Source organism: Perissodus microlepis, chromosome 2 (genome assembly GCF_051167445.1).
Source record: "Perissodus microlepis isolate ML-2025 ecotype Zambia chromosome 2, ASM5116744v1, whole genome shotgun sequence".
NCBI classification, from domain to species: domain Eukaryota; kingdom Metazoa; phylum Chordata; class Actinopteri; order Cichliformes; family Cichlidae; genus Perissodus; species Perissodus microlepis.
In genome coordinates, this window is record NC_140462.1 from 4,110,678 (window position 1) to 4,135,335 (window position 24,658).

General features: G+C 43.3%; 2 protein-coding genes across 4 annotated transcripts; one reads left to right on the forward strand and one right to left on the reverse strand.

The window, feature by feature from the left end:
• Positions 1-7: 7 nt before the first annotated feature.
• On the forward strand, positions 8-6,411 carry gpr174 (G protein-coupled receptor 174). 3 transcript variants are annotated; one of them, XM_084940974.1, is made up of 4 exons: positions 8-670; positions 1,024-1,201; positions 3,994-4,438; positions 5,016-6,411. In XM_084940974.1, exons 3-4 carry the CDS (start codon positions 4,139-4,141, stop codon positions 5,814-5,816), a joined length of 1,101 nt encoding a protein of 366 aa, XP_084797100.1. In that variant the 5' UTR covers positions 8-670; positions 1,024-1,201; positions 3,994-4,138; the 3' UTR covers positions 5,817-6,411. The 3 variants fall into 3 exon arrangements, with proteins under 3 accessions (XP_084797100.1, XP_084797107.1, XP_084797115.1); XM_084940981.1 differs by lacking the exon at positions 8-670 and having other exon boundaries at positions 690-1,201; XM_084940989.1 differs by lacking the exons at positions 8-670; positions 1,024-1,201 and having other exon boundaries at positions 1,275-4,438.
• On the reverse strand, positions 6,190-12,994 carry LOC146392067 (integral membrane protein 2A-like). The gene is made up of 6 exons (XM_084941003.1): positions 12,631-12,994; positions 12,147-12,284; positions 10,138-10,317; positions 9,931-10,041; positions 9,008-9,152; positions 6,190-7,419 (listed from the first exon to the last, which is right to left on the reverse strand). The coding sequence occupies exons 1-6, from the start codon at positions 12,700-12,702 to the stop codon at positions 7,325-7,327; spliced, it is 741 nt and encodes a 246-aa protein (XP_084797129.1). The 5' UTR covers positions 12,703-12,994; the 3' UTR covers positions 6,190-7,324.
• Positions 12,995-24,658: the final 11,664 nt, after the last annotated feature.

Here is a 24,658-nt window from a genome sequence, read left to right on the forward strand (position 1 = left end):
TACAGGCCAAGCCTTAGCCAACTCTGAGTCTACATCAGCCCCCAGACGCACAAATGCAGCCCACCTAAGGAAATCTACCAAGAATGAATCATCCACCAAAATGCACCTGCCTCTCGTTTCTCTGTTCTCACACGCATCAAAGTTTAGCGTTTGCTTTCTGAGAGTGTCACATTGTAACTTGTGAAAGTTTGCGCCGTGGCTTTGGTGTAAATATTTATTTTTGGATTGATTTTGTTTTGATGTTCTGTCAATAAAACAAAAAAAAGTGTGTGTTGACGTGTTGACTTTGTCCACAAGGAAATGGCAACTAAGAGTGTAATAGCAGAAGTGTCAAAAGAAAATTCTTGTAAACCACACCCCTACGCTCACAGGAAGCCCTCTGTGTGTCTGCTGTTCTGGGGATTTTAGCACGCACACACACAGACGGGCGACACACATGCAACGAGTGATAGATAAGAAATCAAAACAGGAAAGAGTACGAGTGAAGACAAAAGTTAATGGATATGAAAGATAGATAGAGAGGTAGAATGAAAGAGAGAGGCAGAGAGAGAGAAAGAGGCGGGACGCTGAAATTAAAGAGTGTTAGAGGAGGAGAAAGGAGGATGGAGTTTTTCGTCTGACGCCTCGGTCTTATCAGCTTTTCGTTTCTCCAGCATCTTTAAAGACAGAGGTGAGAGGATGATTATTAATTGCTAATAATGTTCAGAAGTGTTCGGAGAAAGTAGCGAGTGTGTGGGGGTTTGTGTGTGGATGCTTTCTATGTGGAGTCATGGCTCATGGGGGACCTTGTCTGTTTCTCCAGTGTGTGGAATGCCTGTTATGTTGAAGTGCGTGCGTGTGTGTGTGTGTGTGTGTGCGTGTGTGTGTGTGTGTGTGTGTGTGTGTGTGTGTGTGTGTGTGTGTGTGTGTGTGTGTGTGTGTGTGTGTGTGTGTGTGTGTGAGGGCCAGTATTGGGGTGTCTGGTCTTTATGTGTCAGTGGACTTCCTGGAGATCACGGCATATTTTCTTGTGTATCTGAACAGGGCACACACACGTGGAGGGACCCCGATGCTCACCGGCAGCGTTTTTGGTTCTGAAACACGAGGTCAGATCTTCGGAAAGCTGCTTACATGCCAGCAGCCCACAGACGGAGGTGAATCACAGCAGATGAGATTATGTGTTTCCACTGGCAAGACCTGATGAAAACTACTGAGTCCTAAGGTAGGGGAGCAGCACTTGCCTTTTCTTTTTATCTTTATCTTTTTAAAAACAGCTCACTTCTCTCGGTTAGATGGAAATTTCAGCTTGATCCCGACGCGCGTTACCGTAAACATGTTACTTTCACAACAGATGGTCTCGGTTTGACTCCTGTACATACATGTCAAAGCTTCAACTGCGAGAAGGAAACGAGAGCTTGTCACAGATTGGCCTTTTGCACATCATACAAATCAACACACAGCCTTGGAAGGAAGCACATGGTACGTGCATAAGTGAGAGTAATAAGTGGAGAATCATTTTCAAACAGTAACACACAGGTCAGCGGTCAGTGAGTTAAAAGGCAGTCCGAGGGCTGACGGTCTACTGGGGCCTCGGCCTGAGCATAAAAGGCAGTCAGGGAGCTGAGAAGCAGTCCAAGCTTATCCCCCCTTTTTACAAATAAAATTCCACTGTTTGCTTGTGTATGATTGTGAGGAGTTTAGTTCAGGCCCAAATACTACTTTATACATTTACACTGGTACATCCCAGGCAGGGATCGCTGTTTATGCTCCGCTACATTTACTTACACACTGCTAAAGGTACAAGTTACTAAACGGGTCATTATCAAAAGACTGCTGCCTAAACTTCTTTGGCTTGTAACTGCTTACAAAAACAGTTTGGGAGCCAAGCTGTGAAGAGTACAAACTAACAAAAAAGAGTAAATGTCTTAGATAAATAGCTTTAACATTGAAGAAAGTAAAAATATATTCCCAAATAAAGGTTGTTTTTTTTCTTTCTAAAAAGGTCCACCCTATTAATCATTTTACTCCCACGCAGAATTTATCTCGTGACTCTTTAGGGGAGGGCAGACACACGGGTGAGAAGGCGATACTCAAACCGTACCATCTTTTTACTGCTGCAGCTGAAACAGCAGTGCAATGCTAGCAGCCAAATGTATGCATTCAAATGTAGTCAAATGTGCCGCTATATTTAGTCATTTCCCTGTAAAGAAATGTGGCGTTCTTTTAGTTAAGCAACAGGAACGCGAATATTGTGTATAAAAACCTGCTGAGGGAGCCCGTAAAGAGAACTAAGAGCAGTTAGTTAACCACTGTTTGTCTTGTGTTTGGCAAGTGCCATTTCCCCCTCACGCACGAAAATAGCTACACATTTTTTGCTGTGTGTTTTGAGTATAGTAGGTGCAAAAAAAAAAAAAAAAATGCTGTTCTGAACAGTTTACGTGGCAGTAAGTTTCTTGTCAAGTATGAACAATATTTTACTGGCTGATTTGCATTTTCACATCGATAAAATGGTTCATAAATGATCCTCAGATGTCCTGAAACTGGTTAAAGTAGGTCTAATATGCTTTGCTAACATTCTGCCATACATATATAGTGTTCTCATAGTGCTAAACAAGGCCAAAGTTCCAAATAATGACATCAGAGTACGCATTACTAATCCCTGTGAGTCAAAGTTCAGGCTTCAGAATACTCTAAACACAGTTTCTGTTCTTTTTTTCACTGCTTTTTGCTCTGGATGATGTCACTGAAAAATATCCCAGTGCTGTTAGCACAGCAGCTCCACCCACCAGCTATTCAAACCTTTTGGTTGCAAGGAGCAGCCAATCAGAAGAAAGCTAGCTTAAAGAGAGGGGGGAGGGAGGAAGACAGTGTATGAACTAAGGGTCCACATGATAAACAGTGTCCCTTTTAAACTGATGGAGGATTAATGGACTAATGGAGGCCAGAAATAAACACATGCAGGTGTTTATTTGAGCATAGCAGGTGTCTGGGTACTAGGTATGTGGAAGATCGCAACACCACATCGTTCCTGGGTTTGCTAGGGTCTGATAAGTCTCATTAGAAATAAGATAACAAGAAACAAAAGCTGATCAAAAAGAGGATGACAACAGTTCAACGATTAAGTAAAAAAACATAATTTTACTGGTTTACACGCACTAAAGTTTATAGCTGTGGGTGTGTGCACCTATCGGCCGTTCAGTCCCTAACATTACTATTTCCATTTGAACCGAAAGCATTTGAAGATAATCTAAGTTGAAGGTCATCTAAAAGCTTTAAAATTTCATCTCTATTACTTTCATTTTCTGCTCTGTGTGTGTGTCACAAAGAAGGAGGGAAAAAAAGAAGCGCGTTACAGCCGTCACCTACATCGAAAAACCACCCGCAGTGCTGCTCCTCATCTCAAAGTGCCCTTTAATGACAGGTTTTTCCTTGATCTGGGCTGTTAACCAGTTGCCTGGTCTGCCTGCGCTAACCACGCTGGTTTCACTTCGATGCCTTGCGCCGTAGTTATTTCACACAGACTCAGTGCAGGCACCATAATGCTCGGCAGTGAAGCAGCACGTGGGGGATTTTACCGACTTCTCTGCGGGTTTGCACGCTTGCTGTAAAGGGCACTGCAAAAACACTGCTATCAAGGATCATTGATTAATTACGTTATTCATAAAGACACATGGGAGATTATAGCTGGCAGGTGCTGCCGCCGAGCACAATGTCATCTGTGTCTCATCTAAAAAGGTTCCTTCTCCAATTCTGATGGCTATCTATGCAACATGCAAAACAGTAACTTTAATATCCCCAGGCTGCACTGGGCGAAAGATAAAGCAGTTAAAACTCAACTGCGTTGCTGTCAAGAGCTGATTTGTACTACAGTGTGTGAGAAAACACAGGCAGAGACAGAACCTCTTGGTGTGAGGTGACAGCACAGAAACCTTCATGTTGTTTTTCTTCCTCTTTCTGGTAACGCTTTCCACCTCCGACTACACTAACTTAACTTACTTTTCTTTCCTCTACCAGACCACCAGACTTTTTGGGGATCGCAGAGAAGCCTGGAGGACACATCAGCGCTGGACAAAAACTTAAAAGACATTCTTCCTCTGTCTGACATGCCGCAGAGAGTACCAGCTGCACGGGCTGCAGCATGATGTAACCAGCGGCATGGATGCTCAAACCAACCCGTCACCGGACTACAAGCAGCTCTGCTGATACAAGCTTCCTGCTGGTTTGCAAGGCAGCTCATCTTAACACTGACATGAATGTCAGTTCTCCTAATATGAACTGCTCCAATACCAGTGAGATAATAGACTACCAGCACCATTTGTATGCCGTGGTGTACAGTGTGATCTTAGCACCGGGCCTGCTGGGTAACGTGCTGGCGCTGTGGGTGTTCAGGGCCTACATCAGAGAGACCAAGAAGGCCGTGGTGTTCATGATGAACCTGGCTGTGGCCGACCTACTGCAGGTAAAAATCCTCTTCAGTCGTATTTCACACTTACTTTCTAGTTTAAACCATTACTGTGAAGTCACATGATGTGGTTGTGTGGTTAAGTGACCACATAGCCCTCCTCAGGGGTCAAGCTTTAATCAGGGAAGAAGTTTGCATGCAAGAAGTACTTGTTACACTACTCGTGCCTCTAATAGTTACATTTAGTGTTGTAATGCTGATCCTACAATACGGTTTTAAAACTGCAATAAAGCAAATTAGTGTAATGACCTCTTTAGTTTTTGTTCTGCTTTCATGTACTAAATTGGGAAGTCAAAAAAACAAAATGACTCTTAGATGTTGGCTGAGTTGTGGGAGATTTCGAACCACAAGAAAAAACTTCCGTTATAGAACACAACAACTACAGAAGTGCATCTCTTTATTCCAATGAACTGCCTAACGGGGAGGATTTTATTTTAAAAATCTATTTAGAAATGTTTCTGTTTACTAGATAACCAAGCGAGCTCCTTACCGTCATTGCCAAAGAGCAAATATGTACATCAGCGTTTGCCTGCTGTTCTCCGCCTTCAATTTTGTCACTCTGGCCTCTCCTCAGGTGCTCTCTCTGCCTCTGCGGATCTACTACTACCTGAATAACTCCTGGCCCTTTGGGTATTTCTTCTGCATGTTCTGCTTCTATCTCAAGTACGTCAACATGTATGCCTCCATCTACTTCCTGGTTTTCGTCAGCATACGTCGCTGTGAGCTCATCATGCGTCCGCTGTTGTACAACTCGGGTCGACAAAAAGGAGACGTGTTAATATGTGGGATCATCTGGCTGATCATCTGCACTGTCTGCCTCGGATTCCCTCTGCTCAGACACGATCCTTCCTTGCCCGAAAGGAACGACACAAATAAGTGTTTCACGGAGCTGCCTCTGCGGAAGGATATCGGGCCTTCGGGAATGTGGGCCCTCTTGATTTTACTAGAGCTGTTCGGCTTCTTCGTCCCTCTCGTTTTGGTGCTCGGCTGCACGTGCATGACTATTTGGAGCCTTCGGGAAAATACAGCAAATGCTATTTCTGACAGAGGGGAGAAAAAGAGAGCGCTGAGGATGATACTAAGCTGTGCTGTAGTCTTCTTAGTGTGCTTTGTACCTTACCACGCCACGATGCCTCTCGACCTTATGGTCAAAGCTAAGAAAGTTACCAGCTGTGACTTTCAGAAACTGGTTCTTCGAAGTCACCCGGTCACACTCTGCCTGGCCAGCCTGAACTGCAGCCTGGACCCTATCATGTACTATTTCACTACTGATGAATTCTGGAGGCGACTGAGCAAGCCAGAGATACCGGAGAGCATACATCTCAGTCGGCGTCTGTCCTGTATAACCGGAGAACAGGACGAAGAGGAGGACTAAACTGCTGGTGGCGACAGCCTCCCTGCAACCACTAACTGAGACTGAAGACTATGCAAACTTCAACTTCCTGCAAACTATGGAAATAACATTTATGCTGAAACGGCAATGTGAAGATATGGAAGTAGAGTTTTAAAATGTTATTTTTTTAAACCTATTTATTTCTCAATAAATGTTTTTTTCCCCCTCTCAATTTGCATTTCCTCGATGAAGGGCGAGTAGTGTCAGCAAGTGAAAGAGAGGAAAACCCCGAAACGCAGCGACAGTTTTCGTCCAGATCCAGTGTTTTGATAACCCGATGTCCTTCGCAGGATGATAAAAGGGTTAGTGTTGGTGCCGCTTTCACCGCCATTATAATAACAAAGCCACTGCGACGTTCAGTAGGTAAAGAAATGCAACTTTATTCAAACAACAAAGTGGAGTTCAGTTCAGTAGTTGCACACAACATTGGGCGTTTCCCCCCCTAATATCTTCTAGTATTCAATTAAAAAGCAGAGACAGAAACCCCATCTTTACAAACACGCTTCCTGTTGATTGTCTCTCTGTGCAGGCATCAAGTAGGAAATCACTAAAAAAATGACTTAAAACGTGCTCGACAGACTTCAGAAATCAAGGACGACTGTTTTCCATTTAAGCACACGATGTGTGTAAATATCACAGGGAGCCATCTCGTGTTATAACACTACGGATGCATAATAGTCAAATTAGATAACCGACTGTTTTCAAGTCAAATTAAGTGAAATTTCCCTTTAGCTTATTCATCGTTAGCTCATCACTCTGGTTTAGGATCACACATGAAGCTTGAAACACAAACACAAAAACTGGTCATATATTGTAAGGGTGCTGGACTGTTACCATCGGTAACACTAAAGTCATCACACAGCGGCACTCTGGGGGATATCTACAAACAGTGGTGACTGAGAGCGTTGCGTTACCATCCACGGACAAGCATGTTACACGTATACTGTACCAGACATCTCCATGCTGACTTGTGCTATATCACGCTGTAACAGAATACAAATACCTGGTCGAACCTGCACCGTGCACCCGGGTCAGAGCGGCGACAGGAGGTTGACGCAACACACGCCTAATATGATCTCACTAGAATATTCAGTAGGATGACTAATAGCTCTGCTCTGGATGAGGCGGACGTGTCGTTATATAGTAACATCAATAAGATCTGTCTGCAGGAAACTACAGCAACAAAACAGAAAGCAACGTAATAAATGAAACTTGTATATCTAACTTTAGCTTACTGACTTAAAGTAATAACCAGTACAAGACTAGCTAATGAATACTTACAGACTTGTGACCTATCACGGGTTCGAGGGAGTACATCAGAGGAGAAGGGGGCTAGGCTCTAATGCTGCAACTTAAATTCACTCAACACTAGATTAAAAGCAGGGGAGGCAAAAACTGGAAAGAGTTTTGTACAGAAGTAACTTTCTGCTGTTCCCTTCACCGCCCACTCCCACCTACCCTCTCTTGCTCTCTATGACCTATATTCATGCTTAAGCCTTGCAGATGCGGGTCTCAGTCACAAACTTGTTCTCAAAGTGATGGATGGTGAAACATTCGTCCGCAGAGCGCTTCTGGATGCCTCCACCTGACAAACAAAAAGACAGATAAGCAGCAGTGCTAAGTATTCGTCTCAATATTCAGCCGTGGGCGTGTTTGACACATTTCAAACACAACTACATTTAGGAAGATGTGTCAAGCATGGTTGGCGCCTGTTTACACTCGTCCTCTTATTCGGTTTCTAACCAAAGTGTATTTGACACTGTATAATTTCTGCATCTACTTGATAAGTCAGCAGTTTCTGTTTGAGCCATAGTGATTAGTGACTCCAAAATCAATATTAATGTGTACCTAGTAAATAAAAAGTTATCAATGTTAGCAGCTAGCTTCACCCTTGATAAGAACTATACAGGGATACATGTTTATATAACTCAACCATCAGAAATGTATGAAGGCCTAAAGTTGTAGCTGCATTATGTGACAGCTTGCTTCCTTTATGTTGTGGTCAGCATATTTTGTTTGAAAGCTGTTTCTGTTAGCCAAAAGATAGAATCATAGTAAATTACACTAACACTCTGCTAAACAAGCTAGCTCATACAGTTTTATACATAACCAGTGTGAAATACAGTACAGTACAGTAATTTTCATGGTCTGGCTATTTTTTAGCTAGTGCTAATGTTAGCTGATTACTTGACAACACTACTACATCAATATTACCAAAAAGCTTAACTCATGACTACAAATCTGTAGTCCTGAAAGAGCACAGTCATGTTGGTGGGGTCTGTCTTTTAAATACTAGCACTAATTTTCATCGTGTGGCTATTTATTACTATTTGCTACCGCTAATGTTAGCTTATGACTAAGCAGCACCACGGTATTACCAAAAAGCTTAACTCATGACTACAAACCTGTAGTCCTGAAACTAAAGAGCACAGTCATGTTGGGGGCATCCGTCTTTTAAATACAAGAACTAATTTTGACTGTGTGGTTATTTATTACCATTAGCTAGCGCTAATGTTATCTGATTACTTGACAACACTAATACATCAATATTACCAAAAAGCTTAACTCGTGACTACAAATCTGTAGTCCTGAAACTAAAGAGCACAGTCATGTTGGGGGCATTCGTCTTTTAAATACAAGAACTAATTTTGACTGTGTGGTTATTTATTACCATAAGCTACCGCTAATGTTAGCTTATGACTTAACAGCTCTACACGTAGTCATGAATGCAAATGATCCTGAAACTGTAAGACGAAGTCCAGTTTCAGATATATTTTATATACAGACATTAATTTTGACATTCTGGTTATTTATCCTAACCATAACCAGATCGACCAAAAAAAAAACATGAAAGAGCTTATGTCAGCCAAGTAGCTTCCTTTCTAAAATACGAGACAAGCACAGGATAGAAAAGTTGCAAACTCAAACTGTTCAGTTTGCACTTGCTGAGTAAAGCAAAAAAATCTTGCATAACAGCAGTGATGTTGTAATTAAAGATTAAATAATATAATTAAGTAATATAAAGATTAAAGAGGATTATATATTACAGCTTAATACAGTTAAAGACATGCATGTTATATACACAAGTTCCTCTGGTCTGCACCCTTATTTCCGAGGGGTTGCCACAGAGCTGCGTGTTAATCAGAGGTTTTACATTTCCATCACATCTATACCTGGCAGGCTGGCACGGCGCTGCATTCTGTACGTTTCTTTTCCATCACAAAGACGGCGGATATAAAAGCCCAGGGGTTTGACATCATCAATGCGCTCCGTCACCACCAGGTCCTCGTGCACCAGGTAGCTGCGGTAAGAGTCAGACTGGAACAAAGACCAGAGCATGAGACTGTCAGGGCACCTTTTTAAATTAAAAAATTACTTTTGATCTTGATCAGTGAAAACTGAATAAAAAAATTTTAAAAAAGGTGATGAATCATCCCTAGATTTGTGAAACAACTCTACACCAAGTGTTGAAATTTCCTGATTTCCTCACTAAGCAAACTAAACTCAGCCAAGCTTTTTCCACCTTCACATGCTAAAACTACCCAACACTACATCAATGATTTTTAAAAAGTCCCTATTTGAATATGGAGACTTTTTGAATACAAGTATGCAGTATAAATGCAGCGTACTTCTAGTTTACTGCATGAATAAAGGAAGAAGGGGACAAGCCTGTGGGTGACAGTCGCTCATTTATCATCTTTAGTTTCCTGTCAAGAACCTACGTTTCAGTTAAGCTGATATTGTTGCATAGTCTCTGCTAGTCTCTGCCAGTGAATAATAGAAAACTGAATTACAGGAACTTTACAGTTTAGCCAATATTTAAAACCTACATGCTGTAAGGACACCTAGCACATTCATACTTACTGGCAGGTGAAGATTTTTTTCGTATGTACAAATTAAAGATATAACAGATTTGAGAAGGATTAAAGAGCAGACAGTCTGTGCAATGACAACACATCCCTGAATTTCCTGTTTTGTACTCAATATCAGCTCCTGTGCATGAGCTTTAGCAAGACTTGTGTGTTCGGTTTGTCCGTCATCCAAGTCTGGACTTTCATCTGTGTCTTCAAGTCCTGCTAGGAGGGACCGTACTCACCATCAGCTGTGAGAACAGGTCAATGAGGTCCTGAGGGGGGAGAACTACTGAGGTGTTCAGGGGAATCACAAAGCAGGTCCTCAGAGTCAGGTCCAGATAGGCCGTCAGCTTCTGCTCACACACACATGAAATCATCGGGAAAGAATTTAGAGCAGCAGAAATCATCCACCGAGCTGCGCCAAGTGTGACAGAGTCCACAATCCTCACCCTGTTGAAGTCGTGCAGGATGTAAGCGGGGTCTCCGGGCCTGAAGCGGGGAGGAGGGACGCTGATGACGGCGATGTTGTCAGAGATCTCCACCTCCTCCTCCACTCGCGGCAAGTAGTAAGGCTGGCTCTCTGCTCCGGACGACACGTCTCTGAACTCCATCGCGCCATGATACATCCTCTGATGAAGAATGCATCTCATTTAGTCTTAAAAACATGTAAAGTGAGGTGGGGTGCACTGGAACCTTTGCTTATGTACATTTTACAAAAAAAAAGAAAAAAGAAAACGCACCGTAATAGAGTTATTTTATTTTCAACCAGCGGTGCAGCTGGGATTTGCCTCTACAACCACAGACGCATCATCTGGTATTACTGTGAATCTGCAATATCAGCTGTGAACCTGCGTGTTCTGTTCCTGTCTAAAGTTCACGTTTCACAAACTGCACCAACTACTGAAAAACCATCACGCAGCTGTCGAGGAAGCTCAGGCTGCCAGGGGGAGCCAAAGCACGCATGTTCTGCTTGGTTCCAGCACAGTTACATCACGGCACATAGCAGGACTTTGTTTACACAAACAAGCCTACAGTTTTTCCATGACTATTGATCACAGTTTCTTTTAATATCAGGTTTTAAGCTTATGTTTACACACTCACTCTCCACATAGCACTGATAATAAAGAATTCCAGTAACATTTTTGGCTGATGTGAGGCATTTATTTTCCTGCAAATCAAATTGTGATAATTATGCTGATAATTATGGCACACTGGCTCTGGCTGAGATGTCAGAAGCCCCGCCCACCTGGTGGTCTAACCTTTTGTTTGCAAAGAGCATCCAATCAAAAGAATCATACTTTCAAACGGAATGAAATGAACAGAGGGGGCAGCACCTATTATTGATATGGATTCTTTTTGCAAGGGTTTCTCCACTTTAGTCCAAGATTCACTTCAATGCTGTGCAAATGCACAAACTGGACCATTGAGTTTTGCTGCATTGTGTTCTTTTTCTGTGTATCATGTGTCACTGCAGTTTCAAAGCTTAGAAGTGAGGAAACAGCTGAGATCAAAAGCACGACAAAATTCAGAGCAACAGATTCTTGTGATGAAATCTCCGGAAGAAAGCTCAATTTTATCAGAATTTCTCAAGCAACATACTGACAGTTACAGTTTCACACACTGCTCTCCCCCCACCTCACTTTGCTTCATTTGCATGGGTGTGGGGTTGCCTCATCTCATTGACTCTAAGACCCTCCTACTGGCAACACAACAACTGGGAAAAAAAAGGTGAAGTCTGCACTTTCTCTAAATATGAAAAGAAGTGAACAATAGCACTCTGTTTCCTAACGGTACAAACCAGTGTTAATAATTCTTCATCACTTCTAGACAGTGACAGTTTATGAGAGGAAGAAAACATATCTGATAACGTCAGTGGATAACCAAATTAATTCATACAGCTGCTTAATTTCCCAGATGCCCCCCCTTCCCCCAACCTTTACAATATGTGCATGGTGATTTCACTGACCTGTATTTGCAACGTGAAAATGAAACAATTTGGAAAAGGTTATAACATAAAATAGTCTTGGGTTGTAATTTAACTTTCTACGTGTTTCAGTGACTTGCTTGCAGAGCTGGTGGGATGTGTGGTGCCATGTGCCTCACGTGCATAAGGATGGACAGAAAATGAATCTACTATAAGGATCTGCAACATTAAAGTGTTATGCACAGTTATGAAACCACAATCATGACCTAATGTACACACACACACACACACACACACACACACACACACATATATATATATATATATATATATATATATATATATATATGTATATACACACTTTAGGTACTTACTTTGAGGAGGACTTAAGATTTTAAATGCTTTTTTTAAAATCAAATATTCTGATTTCATAAGACCCCCTCCCCTCCCACTCTTTGCACCCCCTTATTAAAAGATGGTAACATGTGTAAGAGAATATTCAGGAAGAATGAGCTGCAGCGCACGCGCACACACCTTTGGGGTGAAATATCGGTAGAGACAGGCCCCCCCTACGATGAGCCCACTGAGGATGAAGGCGATGCCTAACAAGGTGAGCAGGCAGCGACCTGTGGAGCCCTCGGCGCCCACTGGAGCAGAGGCCACTTCAGGGTCCTACACACACACACATCATATTAACATGACATTCACATTCAGCTTTGATTAAACAATCCCTTAATCCCATCCCATCTTTGTCCTTTGCACAAAAACAGCTGTGCAGGAGATGGGCGGTCCCATCGGGTCCTGCGCCAGGTGCAATTTGACTCCGTGCGCTATGCAAAAATCACCGCAAAACCACCGCGTGTCAAATCACACTTAGCACAACAATGCGCGACAACCCTGTGAATGCGCACATGGATGAAGTCCACACGCTTTGCTGGCCGATCCGGCACAACAGGCCTGCTACCAGGCTAAAGTCGGACACCGGGCTCAGGCGCAGCGCTGTGCCCCGTTAGCTCACCTTAACAGCGCCTTGCACCTCTTTGCCCAGCGCCTTCTGCGCCAGAGCCGAGTTAAAGGCGATCTTCACCATGCTGGAAGAACAGACGTCAGATCGGGTTTTTCTTGTGCAAACAAAAATAACAGAGGAGGAGGACGCCGGTGAGGGGGACTTGCGGCGCGGCCGTTTATTCTCCGCAGCTCAGCTGTGTGACGCACTTTCCAGCCTCGGCTATATCTAGCGCTTCCGGTGGCTGCAGGGGGGGCGGAATCAAAATAACAAACAAACAACAGCCTGAAGAATATGCTTCAGTCTCAGAATACGCAGGCAGCCATGACCTGCCTTAGTTTAACTACAGGTAGCGGTTTAACATTTACCGCTTGCATAATTTATTTCCTCTAGCAGTTTCTCTCCACAGCTTTTATTTTTTTCTTGGTGTGTTTGTGTAGTTTTGGTGCCACCCAGTGGCCGCAGGTGGAACCTAAACAATTCCCCATGCAAGAGCTTCCATTCATTCATCAGATTGAACCTGACACCCAAAGACACAACTGTTTACACTTTCAGTCAGCTACATTGCCTACATTCACTTCTTGCACGACAAACGACTCGATCTCGCGACCGACTGCACTGTAATGCAATGAAAAATAATATCTGAGTGTATAATGCAGCTCATTCATCTCTGCGAATGTTCCACTCTGCAAACACATTCCCTCCTGCATGCTGGGCACTACCTGCCAGCGTGTCTGCCCACTCGCATTAGCACACACAGTACACAGCTTTTACTGCGCTGCGTGCAAAACACGGGCCGCTGCCAAGGCCGTACAGTATGTCTGACACATATCCTCAGTCCTGCGGTGGTCCCTCTGCTTCCTCTCTCTCAGTTAGGTTTGTACGTATGAGTAAATAAACACTTAACTGCTGTACTGCCGCTTTAACTCCACGCAACTCGGTGGCATCTCTCCAACCCTCTGCACTGCAACTGTATGCATCACACACACACACACACACACACACACACACACACACACACACTCTGCGAGGCTCTGATATTTGCTCTGTTAAACAGACAGATTGGACCGGTAATCACCACTGAAAGGTACATAAACAGAGCAGCTGATTTCTGTACCTTACTCCCCCTCCGCGCGCCCCCTCAACACTGGCTCTGCCTGAAAATCCTAAGTGGTCCTGAAGGCTTGTTTATGGGCTCGTCTTACGCTGTGTTTGATCTGAGAGCTTGCCCACACATGCATAGCACGGACACGCCACACACACGCTGCAAAAGAGAGAGGGAGAGACAGCATTAGCAGTAATAGCTGAGATGATAAACAAAAGACTTATATGTAATCCTGAGGGCTTCTCGGCATCACACACAACAGCAGGAGAGGGGAAAAAGCAGAGGAGAGAGCAGGATTCTCATTCCAGGAGGGAAACAAGGGATGACTGGGGGTGAGGTGGGGTGGGAGAGGCATGGAAGCAGGTGGGGGGTGAAATAGAGTGATTCGGGTAGAAAGTAAAGTGATGACTTGGGGGGGAAAAAACACTGAGAAGGAGTTGCCGGGAGAGGCAGAGCAATCTACAGAGTCTGATGCTTGAGTGAGTTTTCCGAGGAGCTGATTAGCGGCAGATTAAGGTTGCAGTCCATCCAGTTTAGATCTCAAACTTTCTAACACGCCTCCTAGGTGGAACTGAACACAGCTGAACACAATCGGACACCCGTGTTTTTGGTGCACAAGCACACATAGGTGGGAGATTGTCATAATGGTGGATGGCAGGCATGTATGATGGGAGTCTGAGCGCCAGTGTTCCCCTGTGGTCTGCAGCAAGCGTCCAACAAAAGCAATAAGGCTACACTCGTGCACATGTGTACACAACACGCACACCCTGCGCCTGCAAAGTCAGCACAGTGTGGGAGTCTGCAGGGGCATAGCTGGTTTCACAAAGACATTCTCATGCATGACATCACCGGCTCTCGTGCCAGTAAATATGAACCCACATACAGACACACACCTCATAGATTTGTCATCGATTTCAATACCAGACATGTGAAACCACAAGTGACAAATGACTTTGTCCCTTTCGGTGCTCACACACCACACACACACACACACACACACACACACACACACACACACACACACACACACACACACACACACACACACACGGCGCAGACAGAAACACACAGCCCTAAAATACTGCTATGGTAACAGCTGGCCACAGGCTTTTGTTGAGCCCAAAACGTTAGACGCTGTTCGGTGCTTCATAACGTCACTGACATGTGTTCATGTGGATCCACCATAATCACCATGTGCCTCCAGTGAGAGGACATTTAGTGGTCAAAGAGAACGGGAGAGCAGAAGAAGATGGAGAAACAGAGCGGTGGATCTCTCGGGGAAGGAGCAGCGATGCTGCTTCACAGCATCCAAAATTTGGAGTGATCCTTGCCCCACCACACACACACACACACACACACACACACACACACACACACACACACACACACACACACACACACACACACACTTCTGGCAATCACATGTGGATCTGAGACAAGGGTGACAAATGAGTCTTTCCTATGAGTATCAGCTTCTAAAGCTGCGTTTGCTCCCTCACAGCACTGCCTGTCTTGTGCTCTTCATCCTCTCAGCTTGGCTCACCTCTGGGAAATGTAATAATTTCATGCTGAAGGAGTTCTTTTGGGGTGGTTGGGGGATAATAGGGTAGGATTGGGTTGCACTGGCTATTCTTAAGTTTTTTATGTGACTCCCTTATGAAGTTCTTAAGCACTTTTAACTAGTTTTTTTTTTTAAATATATACATTCACTCTAAACCATAGACAGTATGTAAATAACTCTTTATATATAGTCTGGCTACAGAGAGGTAGAAAATATTTGTAGCAACTTCCATGCTAAACATAAACCTGTAAAGAGGAAGTAATGCCACAAGCTACAGACACAGTCATGTCTGTTCATAGGACTCTCTGCAAGCCTGTAACTAAGTACACACTTACTGCTTCCATAGCAACAGAGAAAGTACCTGCTAATCAAATGCACTGACCATCAGCAAGAGTGAGCACCTCTATAAAAGCAATTGCTTGGTCAGACCATGCAGTGTGCAGAGAAACTGCAAAAAACAAAAAACAAAACAAGAGTTACATATCAGACTCCACAGGCGTCAGTTAGCATGTTAAATGTTAAAGTTCATGGCAGTACAATTAGAAAAAGACAATTACTAAAAAACAGTTACTTCAAGTTACTGTTGCTAAAGGTGGTTTTGAAAACTACTGGATCATGGATTTTCTGAATTTTCACAAAAGGTATAACTTTGCTATATTTATGTGGATACACAAGGAAATATTGTGCGATTTATTTTTCACAATCTTTTGTAGTTAGCATGTATGTAGCTAAATTCCTAATATGCTAATTTAACTAAAATCATGTAAAATTAGCGAAGCTTTTTGCAGTTTAAGGTAGGTCTTGTATATTTCTTTTGAAGGATTATCGTGAAATACGTATGCTATTATACATTTAATGTTACTAAATTAATTTTATCAACTGCTAAGCATTAGCGCTTCCCTCTTTACTTTCTTAAAGACTTAAATGCCAGATTAGCAAGCTAATGCTAATTTTAATCATTTAGCGGTTAGCCTGCTTTTAGCAGTTACTAGCAGCAAATTAAAAACAATAAATGTTATTGTTTATCAAATTCAATACATTTATGCCATTCAGCCAATTTTAATTCACTGATACATACATTTCAACTAAGTAAACCCAAAATTTTAGCTAAGTTTGAATATTCAAAAGGCTGCCTAGATTTAAGATGAATGGCTGTTTTCTTAACTTATGACCTCATGTTGCTGCCTGTCTGTCCATCTTTTGTCTGCTTGAAGCAACAAAGAAAAAGAACAAGAGGACCCTGGAGCAAGAGGATTTTTAAATCTTGGGAAAGGGCAAAAAGATCTGCAAAAGTAAAAGGTGAATCACACATGTACTGCGCTCAACTCAAGGTAGACAACTGGCGCAGGTGGAAAGAGAACAAAGGCGGAGGAGCAGAGGAGAACAGAGGGATGGAAACGGATGCATGTCTGTTATGTTCTTGAGGGTTAAACTCTGGGGAAATTACCTCATCGCAAGACCTCTCCAGAGCGCTGCAGCCATGTTGATTTTTCACTGGTAAAGCATACACTCACACATACACACACCCTCCGCTGAACTGTGGCCAATAGCATCATAGCCTATGCGAATCACTTCCAGATTCAGTAACGTCACCTCTGTCAGGTTCACGGGAGGAGCACACACACACACACACACACACACACACACACACACACACACACACACACACACACACACACACACACACACACACACACACACAGCACCTTTGTGCTTGATCTCTAGTTTGATTCACTTATGACACAGAGGTCAAATCAAGGCTTTTTAATACCAGCTCTTTTAACTGAACTCAGAGAGGAACTATCCTCACATCATTGTGCGGGAACAGCTGAGGACTGACAGACTTAAACTCTCATGGCTGAGAGCCATGAGGCCAGAGTCCCTCGCTGGACTCTAACATGCCCCTAATATGGTTTTAGTAGCCTGCAGAGGTTAGGGAAGAGGCCATTGGGAGGCCATTGGTTTATAACCTAGGATGACAGGGAAAATGAGAGGGGAGGAGTGACACTGCTTTCCTTTTGCAACCGCTGTTGACGTGCCAGTGACCGCTGACCATTTCAACAGAATACTTTGTGGTCAAAAGCAGACCGGGGCCTTACTGCGAAGCCATTAGGTGTCAGTGTGCTCAGTACCAACGAGTCCAGCAGAAATATAAAGCCTTAAAAACCCAATTTACAGACCACTTATAAAGTCATTAGTTAAAGACCAGCCTATATTAAGGACGATCTATTAAAAATCTATATTCACTCGCAGTGCTGCCTAACTTACATTTTTTTTCTAACAAACTTTGTAGTCTCTTGCAATGATACAGAACGACATTTTTAGGAATGATAAGTGTGCAGACAGAGAGTGTGCTAGATGGAGGAGCTGGATGATATAAAAGTTACAACTGTAAACATGCTGCAAAGAAGACAAATATGATGTCTAGTGAGGATCAAGCACAAAGGTGCTGTGTGTGTGTGTGTGTGTGTGTGTGTGTGTGTGTGTGTGTGTGTGTGTGTGCGTGTGTGTGTGTGTGTGTGTTAGGTAGGGGCCCACACAAAGCCCTCAATCAGACAACTTTCAAATTAGCGCTCCATAACTACATCCTGACCGGAGCTTTAGACTTCTGAAATGTATAGTCCTTACAAACACACACACACACACACTTTATCAGTCATTAATCTATCAGGTGTCATTAAGAGGGGGAGGATGGGCTGATTGGAACCAGAGGGAGACAGAGTGATGTCAGACAAACACAAAGCTCTCAAGTGTCTCCACGTCCCCCCTTTTATCCCAATCATCACCGCACACACACACACACACATACACACACACATACTCTCAGACTTGTATATGTGACTGACATGTAGACAGATAAAAGTGCCTACAAGGGAAACGTTTATTCGCGCCGCTTTGCTCCTCTCCCACATCTGAAGCAGAGCAAAGATCTTCCATAAAGCTGGATCAGTGGAGAGCCCGACGAGAAGATTGAAAAGCTCTGACTGCAACAATAATGGGAAAGTAAGCGTGCGTGAAGACAAATGTGTATCCATAATGAATGAGCTCGTGCTAAGAAGGGCACAGGGATTGTCTACCCCCCCTGCCCCACCCTCTTCCTTGATTCCCATGACATATACGGTAACACTTTCAGCATATATGGCTATCTTTGGAGGGCGAGCTATTGTTTAGCAGTGGCAGTAATCTCTTAAAGCAGTGCTGCTTTTCCAGGCTGAGAATGGATCTCTTTATTAACACTGACGGAGGCTCATTATCTATAAATACAGGCGGGAGCCACTAATAAATCATTTCTCATGGCCCTGATAGAGCACTAACCACAAGGCATTAAGGCATCGTGAAAGCAAACCGCACATTGGCAGGCGAAATCCCGCTTGTGTGTGTGTGTGTGTACAAGAGTCACACCAGGCTTTGGCAGCCGGGATGATGGGGCAAGAGCTGGGCTTTTGATTGAAATAGCATGTTGTCTTTTGAGCTCCCATTTCAGCAGCGTTTAAATTATAGTGTCTCTGCGGGGCTGCAGAACGTCTCTAAGGGTGGGAATAAAGTCAGGAAAGAGAAGGTTTTTTTCAGTATATGTGAGGACACTCTGGATATGAGTGAAGGGAAGTTGAACAACTCTTATTTTTCCCCAAATGCTGGTCCAGGCGCTGCAGTAGCAAGATTAATTAGTTTCTCCAGCTTCCACGCTGGTGTCAAAACCTCGCGTGTGAATTTTCCTGTCGCCGGGTGTCGTGTCGTTTGCGGTGATGGCTTTCAGTAAAATTACAAGGGGCGTAGGTTAGGTTCCAGCTGCTACACATAAATTATTTCAGTTTATGTGTAAAGTCACCACTAATTACTTAGTAACTTTTCTTGCAAGTTTCAAATGTTGAACCTGATAAATTGCTATAGTTGAGATTTTTTTTACATTTACTTGCATTTCTTATAAGTGGTTGAAAACGTCAGTGCACGTGCGAACAAGAAAGTGTTTGATAACAAGTTTGAAATATCAGCTTAAAAGGGGATGCTGTATGTCAGCACTGTTCCCACAACATCCTCCTGCTGCCTTTAAATGGCTAAAGCGTTATGTGAAAAATGAGAAACTGCTCACTCACCGGCTAATGATTTATGGAAATGCTGTACAAGCTGACCAGGGTTAGGTCAGATTACTGATAAAATGCAGCTAAATACTCCTTGAGAGTGTAACTGTAATATAATTGCACATCTTTTCAAATGAAATCAAAGTCGATTATGGTTTTGCATGTTTCTGATTACATGACACAGTTCGCATGCAACGATGTTAATTGGATTTTTGTCCCATTATGAACCTTCAAGCTCATCGTCACCGTGTTGGTGTTTAGAAACTGAATGTGCGAGAAGTCAGTGGCCAATGAGCATACCACGGATAATCCTCCTTTCTTAATTTAATAATGACCATAATATATAAAAATAGATGTGATGTTCTATTTACTATGACCTGAAAACTGATCCAGGGGAGTTATCAGGAAAGGGAAAGGGTACGGTGGCCCTGGGAGGCCAAATGGACTGGAACTTAAGAAAACAACAGCAACAAGAAAAACGCTGCAAAAGCACACAAAACACAACGGAAACAGGAAAAAGAAAACAGAAATAGGAAAAAACTGATTTCCAAAAGCACAAGGGAAGTGTTTCTGGGGAGACAATAACCCGACGGACCAGTTGCAGGAACCAAAATATGCTAAGAGTTGCACTTCTTACAAGAAGTGGAGGATCTATCGGTTTTATGAGGAAAGAAAAGATGAGAGTGTGTTAGCCTAACTATTAGCCTAAAAATCCGTCATCAGTAAATGGTAAATGGCCTGTATTTGTATAGCGCTTTTCTAGTCCCTAAGGACCCCAAAGCACTTTACACAACCAGTCATCCACCCATTCACACACTGGTGATGGCAAGCTACATTGTAGCCACAGCCACCCTGGGGCGCACTGACAGAGGCGAGGCTGCCGGACACTATCTCTCTATCTATCTATCTATCTATCTATCTATCTATCTATCTATCTATCTATCTATCTATCTATCTATCTATCTATCTATCTATCTATCTATCTATCTCGTAACTCCTGCACTCCCAGCATAATTTAGAATTAATAACAGCTAATCTTTATGTTAAAGCTATGTGTGGTGCAACCCATATTAAATGGTTTCAATGTTAATGAACAATAATAATGATGCATCTAAATTCAGTAACTATCCTCCATTTGAGTTTACAAGGGGCCGATACAGCCACAGTCATCTAGAGAAGGTTGTAGAGTTTCCCTGGAGTAAAAAGACATCCATTGCAGCACAGTGTTTTTCCAAAGGGAATTACAGTGTTCATCTTAAAACAAATTTCCTAAACTATTCATGTACAGCATATAACCCACTGTTCTTTAGCTTAAACAGGCATTTTCAGCTTTGTGACTTTTGGCTTAAAAACTGAGAATTCTGCTAGATTAATATTTCCTATATTCTTCTCCTCTGCGCCGTCTCTCCCAGCTTGTGTCTAACTCGAGGCCAAACCAGCCAAACTGTGACAGTTTGACCTTCCTCAGAGGTCACTCCTATTCTTACAGCAGCCAGCCCAGCACGGCCTCCTGCTTCAACACAGGCCAGCCCTGTATAACTGATCATACCGCTATCCAGACTCATTCTGCAGAGATGTGGGAATGAAAGGTCCGATTAGGGCCTGCTGGAAGTATTCAGCACACAGTCGCTACCCCGCCCGGCCATCACTCCAGTCGGCGGCCCCCTTCTAACCAGCCCCTGCTCCCCTCCGTCCTGCGCTCCTCAGAGCTGTGATTGGCATGTGAATTACAGTGTGTGGTGATGATAATAAGAGTGCTAACCGGGGCCAGGCCTGCGCCTTCGAGCCAGCAGCCAATCCCAGCTGGCACAGCCTGAAAGACAACCGCTGCCACCATCTGAAGAGGCAAATAAAAATGACAAGCTAACTGTTAAAGAACTGCTGATTTTTCACATGTTTTAAAAGCTTTTGTAGCTCTGCCAGATCTTTCTTTCTTTTTCTTTCCACCCAACTTCTTCTTCTCCTAAATTTTCACCCTTCTCCCCGGCCGCCTGCGACCACATCCAGATACACGAAACCCCTCATTTATCAGGGAAATCTAAAAATAATCCCTCCTCCGCTGCGGTGTGGCTTTGATAAAAAAAAAATATTGGTGTTCAGAACGATTGTGCCTTGTGGGACAGAAACAGATAAAGACATGCGTGACGGTTCCTCAACAGCTTTCCACCGCATGCATGTGAAACAACGGATTTCCCCCCCTCAAATAATTACTACTTCCCCCTCTCACCATACGTGTTAACAACAGCGAAAGGAGCACTCAACACATTTCAAACTCCTGCTCAAGTCAGCGAGCCATCCAGAAAGTGTATTTGCGTTGGAGCGTCGTTCACTTTTATGCATCGCTCTATCCAAACATTCCCAAAATCATGTGGTAGTTACACATTACAGTATTAGAAAATTACACCCTAACACCCGGCAGATTAGTTTTTCACCCCTTGACATCCTTCTGGGAAGTAGAGCTCTCATTCCCAGAGATCTATTCCTAAATCCCAACTTTCCCGGTGCCCTGTTCAATCAGCGTCCTGCTTGGCAGAGTTGCCCCGTCTGGGCTGTCTGAGAGGGAGAAAAGATGCTCGGCTCAGACCCTCACATGCAGAGTCTGACTCTCATTATCAATTACGGCTGTTTTTGTTTCTTTTTACCACAGCCATTAACCACACTGTTACTGGCAGCCAGGGGGAGTTAATGAGAGAGAGAGGCAGGCAGAGAGAGAGGGAGAGAGAGAAAGCAATTTTCATCAAAAAGAATTAGCTATCCAAACAAGTGAGACGAATGTGCCATAGAGTCAGTTTCACAGTTGGCCTCATGAAAGCACTGTGGACAGATGAAGATCTATATGTTTTTAATGGGAAGAGGGTGAGTAGTAAGGGATAAGTAAAAGCTTAGGGAGAGAAAAGAGGGAGGGAGAGGGAGGACATAATTCACAACACACTTGTGGTGAGAGGAGGAGGAGGCCTGCATCTTGGCAGAGGCGCTCCTCTCCTCTCCTGCTTGCCTCTTGCCCTCGCCCCTTTGTTACCAGGCTGAGACAGAAGGAGCCAGTGAAGGCTGGATGCCGTGACACATGAGCCATTAAATCTTCCTGCACTGCAGGCAAAGGGGGAGGCGGGGGCAGCAGTACCAGGCCCTGTGCCCAGGATCCCCACATGCTGCCAGGCCAGAGACCCAGAGAGCAGACAGCAAGAGGGGATCCACAGAGGGAGACAGAGTTTCACCACTTCTATAACCATTGTAATAACTCATAACAACCCCCCCAAGACTAAATGATCTGTAGTTGATTTAGAAATGTGCTGCTGAGGAGCAGAGACAGGCTGAGCTTTCTATCTAAACTAATCTCATACTAATTTTTTTCTGTCATATGCATTTTGGTACAAATTTAACACCAACCGGATACCTTTTTCTTTTTTTTAAACAACACAATGTTTATAATACAGTATTCCCAATTTCCACTATGGGAACTGTTATGACTAACATTATTAATGGGTGTGTTTAGCCGCTCACGGCACATAGTTGACATTGTGGTCTTGGTTAAATATTGGAAAAGTCAACATAGCTTGAAGCACAAGACACAGCGCCATTACTACAAGTTAACTTCATATCAACATAACTTCCAGGAGACGGTTTGTTTATTGTTCATTCCCTTAAATGTGTCAAGCTGAAAAGCCTCAGATCCTCCGCTTCTCATAATGCAACCAGGTCCTTTTCAGGCGTCTCTCTTGGCTCAGAAACGGCCTTTCTTGGGTGATTTCATATGTGAGTGTACGGTAATTTCTCCATGTCAAGTAAAGGCTAATGAGTCTGTGCTGTTTGTTTGTGTATTGTTCTGCCTTCAGTTTTGTATTTAATAACTGAAGCTGCTCTGTTGGGTTGAGATCAGATGACTGACCATTGGCCATCGAAGATGATCCATTTCTTTGAAACTCTTGTGGTTCTTTTGCAGTGTGTTTTGGGCCATTATCCATTTGCACTGCTAAAGGCTGTCTGATCTGTTTTACACCATCTGAGCAAAGAGTACAGGCGTGTACACTTCATAGTTCATCTGCTTCTATCAGCAGTCACATCATCAATAAACACTAGTGCAGGAGTGGGCAACTCCAGGCCTCGAGGGCCGGATCCTGCAGGTTTGAGATCTCACCCTGGGTCAACACACCTGAATCACATGATTAGTTCATTAGCAGGCCTCTGGAGAACTACAAGACTTATTGAGGAGGTAATTTAGCCATTTAAATCAGCTGTGATGGATCAAGGACACATCTAAAACCTGCAGGACACCGGCCGACACAGGCCTGGAGTTGCCCCCCCTGCACTAGAGTCCCACTTCTACTGCAAGCCACACATGCCCATGCAATAACACTACCTGCACTATGTTAGGCAGGTAATGTGGTATGTTTCAGTTACTTTTCTCTTCCCAAAAAGTTCATTTTGGTTTCATCTATCTTAGAAGTGTTCAGGCTCTTTAAGATGTTTTCTGACAAAGTCTCATGTGGCCTTCCTGTTCTTAAGTGTAACCCATATACTCAAGAATCCTCTGAATGTGTTGTAAACCCTCTGGATTCCTACTCCAACCTCCTCAAAAGTGTTTTTGACTTGGCTAGATGTTGTGAAGAAATGAAGGAAAGAATTCTGCAATCATCCACTTTAGGTTTCCTCTGTAGTCTTTCTGAATTCATTACACTATTATTCATTTGGACACTCCTTACGTTTTGCTATCTCTCTTTAATAGTTGATTTTTCTTCCTAACAATAACCTCCCTCACTGGCACTGACATGTTTTCAGAACTCATGGTTCCAGTGAAGAGAGACCAAATGAGAGAGTTCAACGGTCAACTCCAGATCTTCTGCCTGCTTAATTTGTTACAAAATAACATGAAAAGAGGCCTCATCTGTGAAACTGCTTTAACTGTAGAATTACTGCCGAGCCTCTGAAAACTGGGGACAGTGTATAAAAATGTCTGTAATTCCTGAGCAGTTAATGAATACTTTTGTTAAGCTGCTTGAAGTAAAGGTGAAGGCCTGCATTTCAATCCCATCTTGATTGTTTGGTTTAAAATTCAGCTACAAAATAATTCAGAAAAAAAAACGTTCTTTGGGGACCTAACTGTAAATCCAGAAATTAATTTACATGCAGTGATGATGTGCAGAGAGTGTGTGAAACTCCCACATGCCGGATTTATGTGTTGAGATTTTGGAAGATAGCGTTTGGATGACGTTCAACAGCAAATCAAGAACCACGATGTGCTGGCACACAGAGTTAATTAATTAGAAGTAGAAGAGGATGTGATCAGTCCCAGTGACT

Coding starts and splice junctions, on each gene's coding strand:
- gpr174 (XM_084940974.1), top strand. CDS start 4,139: ATGCTCAAACCAACCCGTCACCGGACTACAAGCAGCTCTGCTGATACA. Junction 4,439..5,015: donor CTGTGGCCGACCTACTGCAG/GTAAAAATCCTC, acceptor GCCTCTCCTCAG/GTGCTCTCTCTGCCTCTGCG.
- LOC146392067 (XM_084941003.1), bottom strand. CDS start 12,702: ATGGTGAAGATCGCCTTTAACTCGGCTCTGGCGCAGAAGGCGCTGGGC. Junction 10,318..12,146: donor ACCGATATTTCACCCCAAAG/GTGTGTGCGCGT, acceptor ATTCTTCATCAG/AGGATGTATCATGGCGCGAT. Junction 7,420..9,007: donor GCGCCGTGCCAGCCTGCCAG/GTATAGATGTGA, acceptor TTTGTTTGTCAG/GTGGAGGCATCCAGAAGCGC.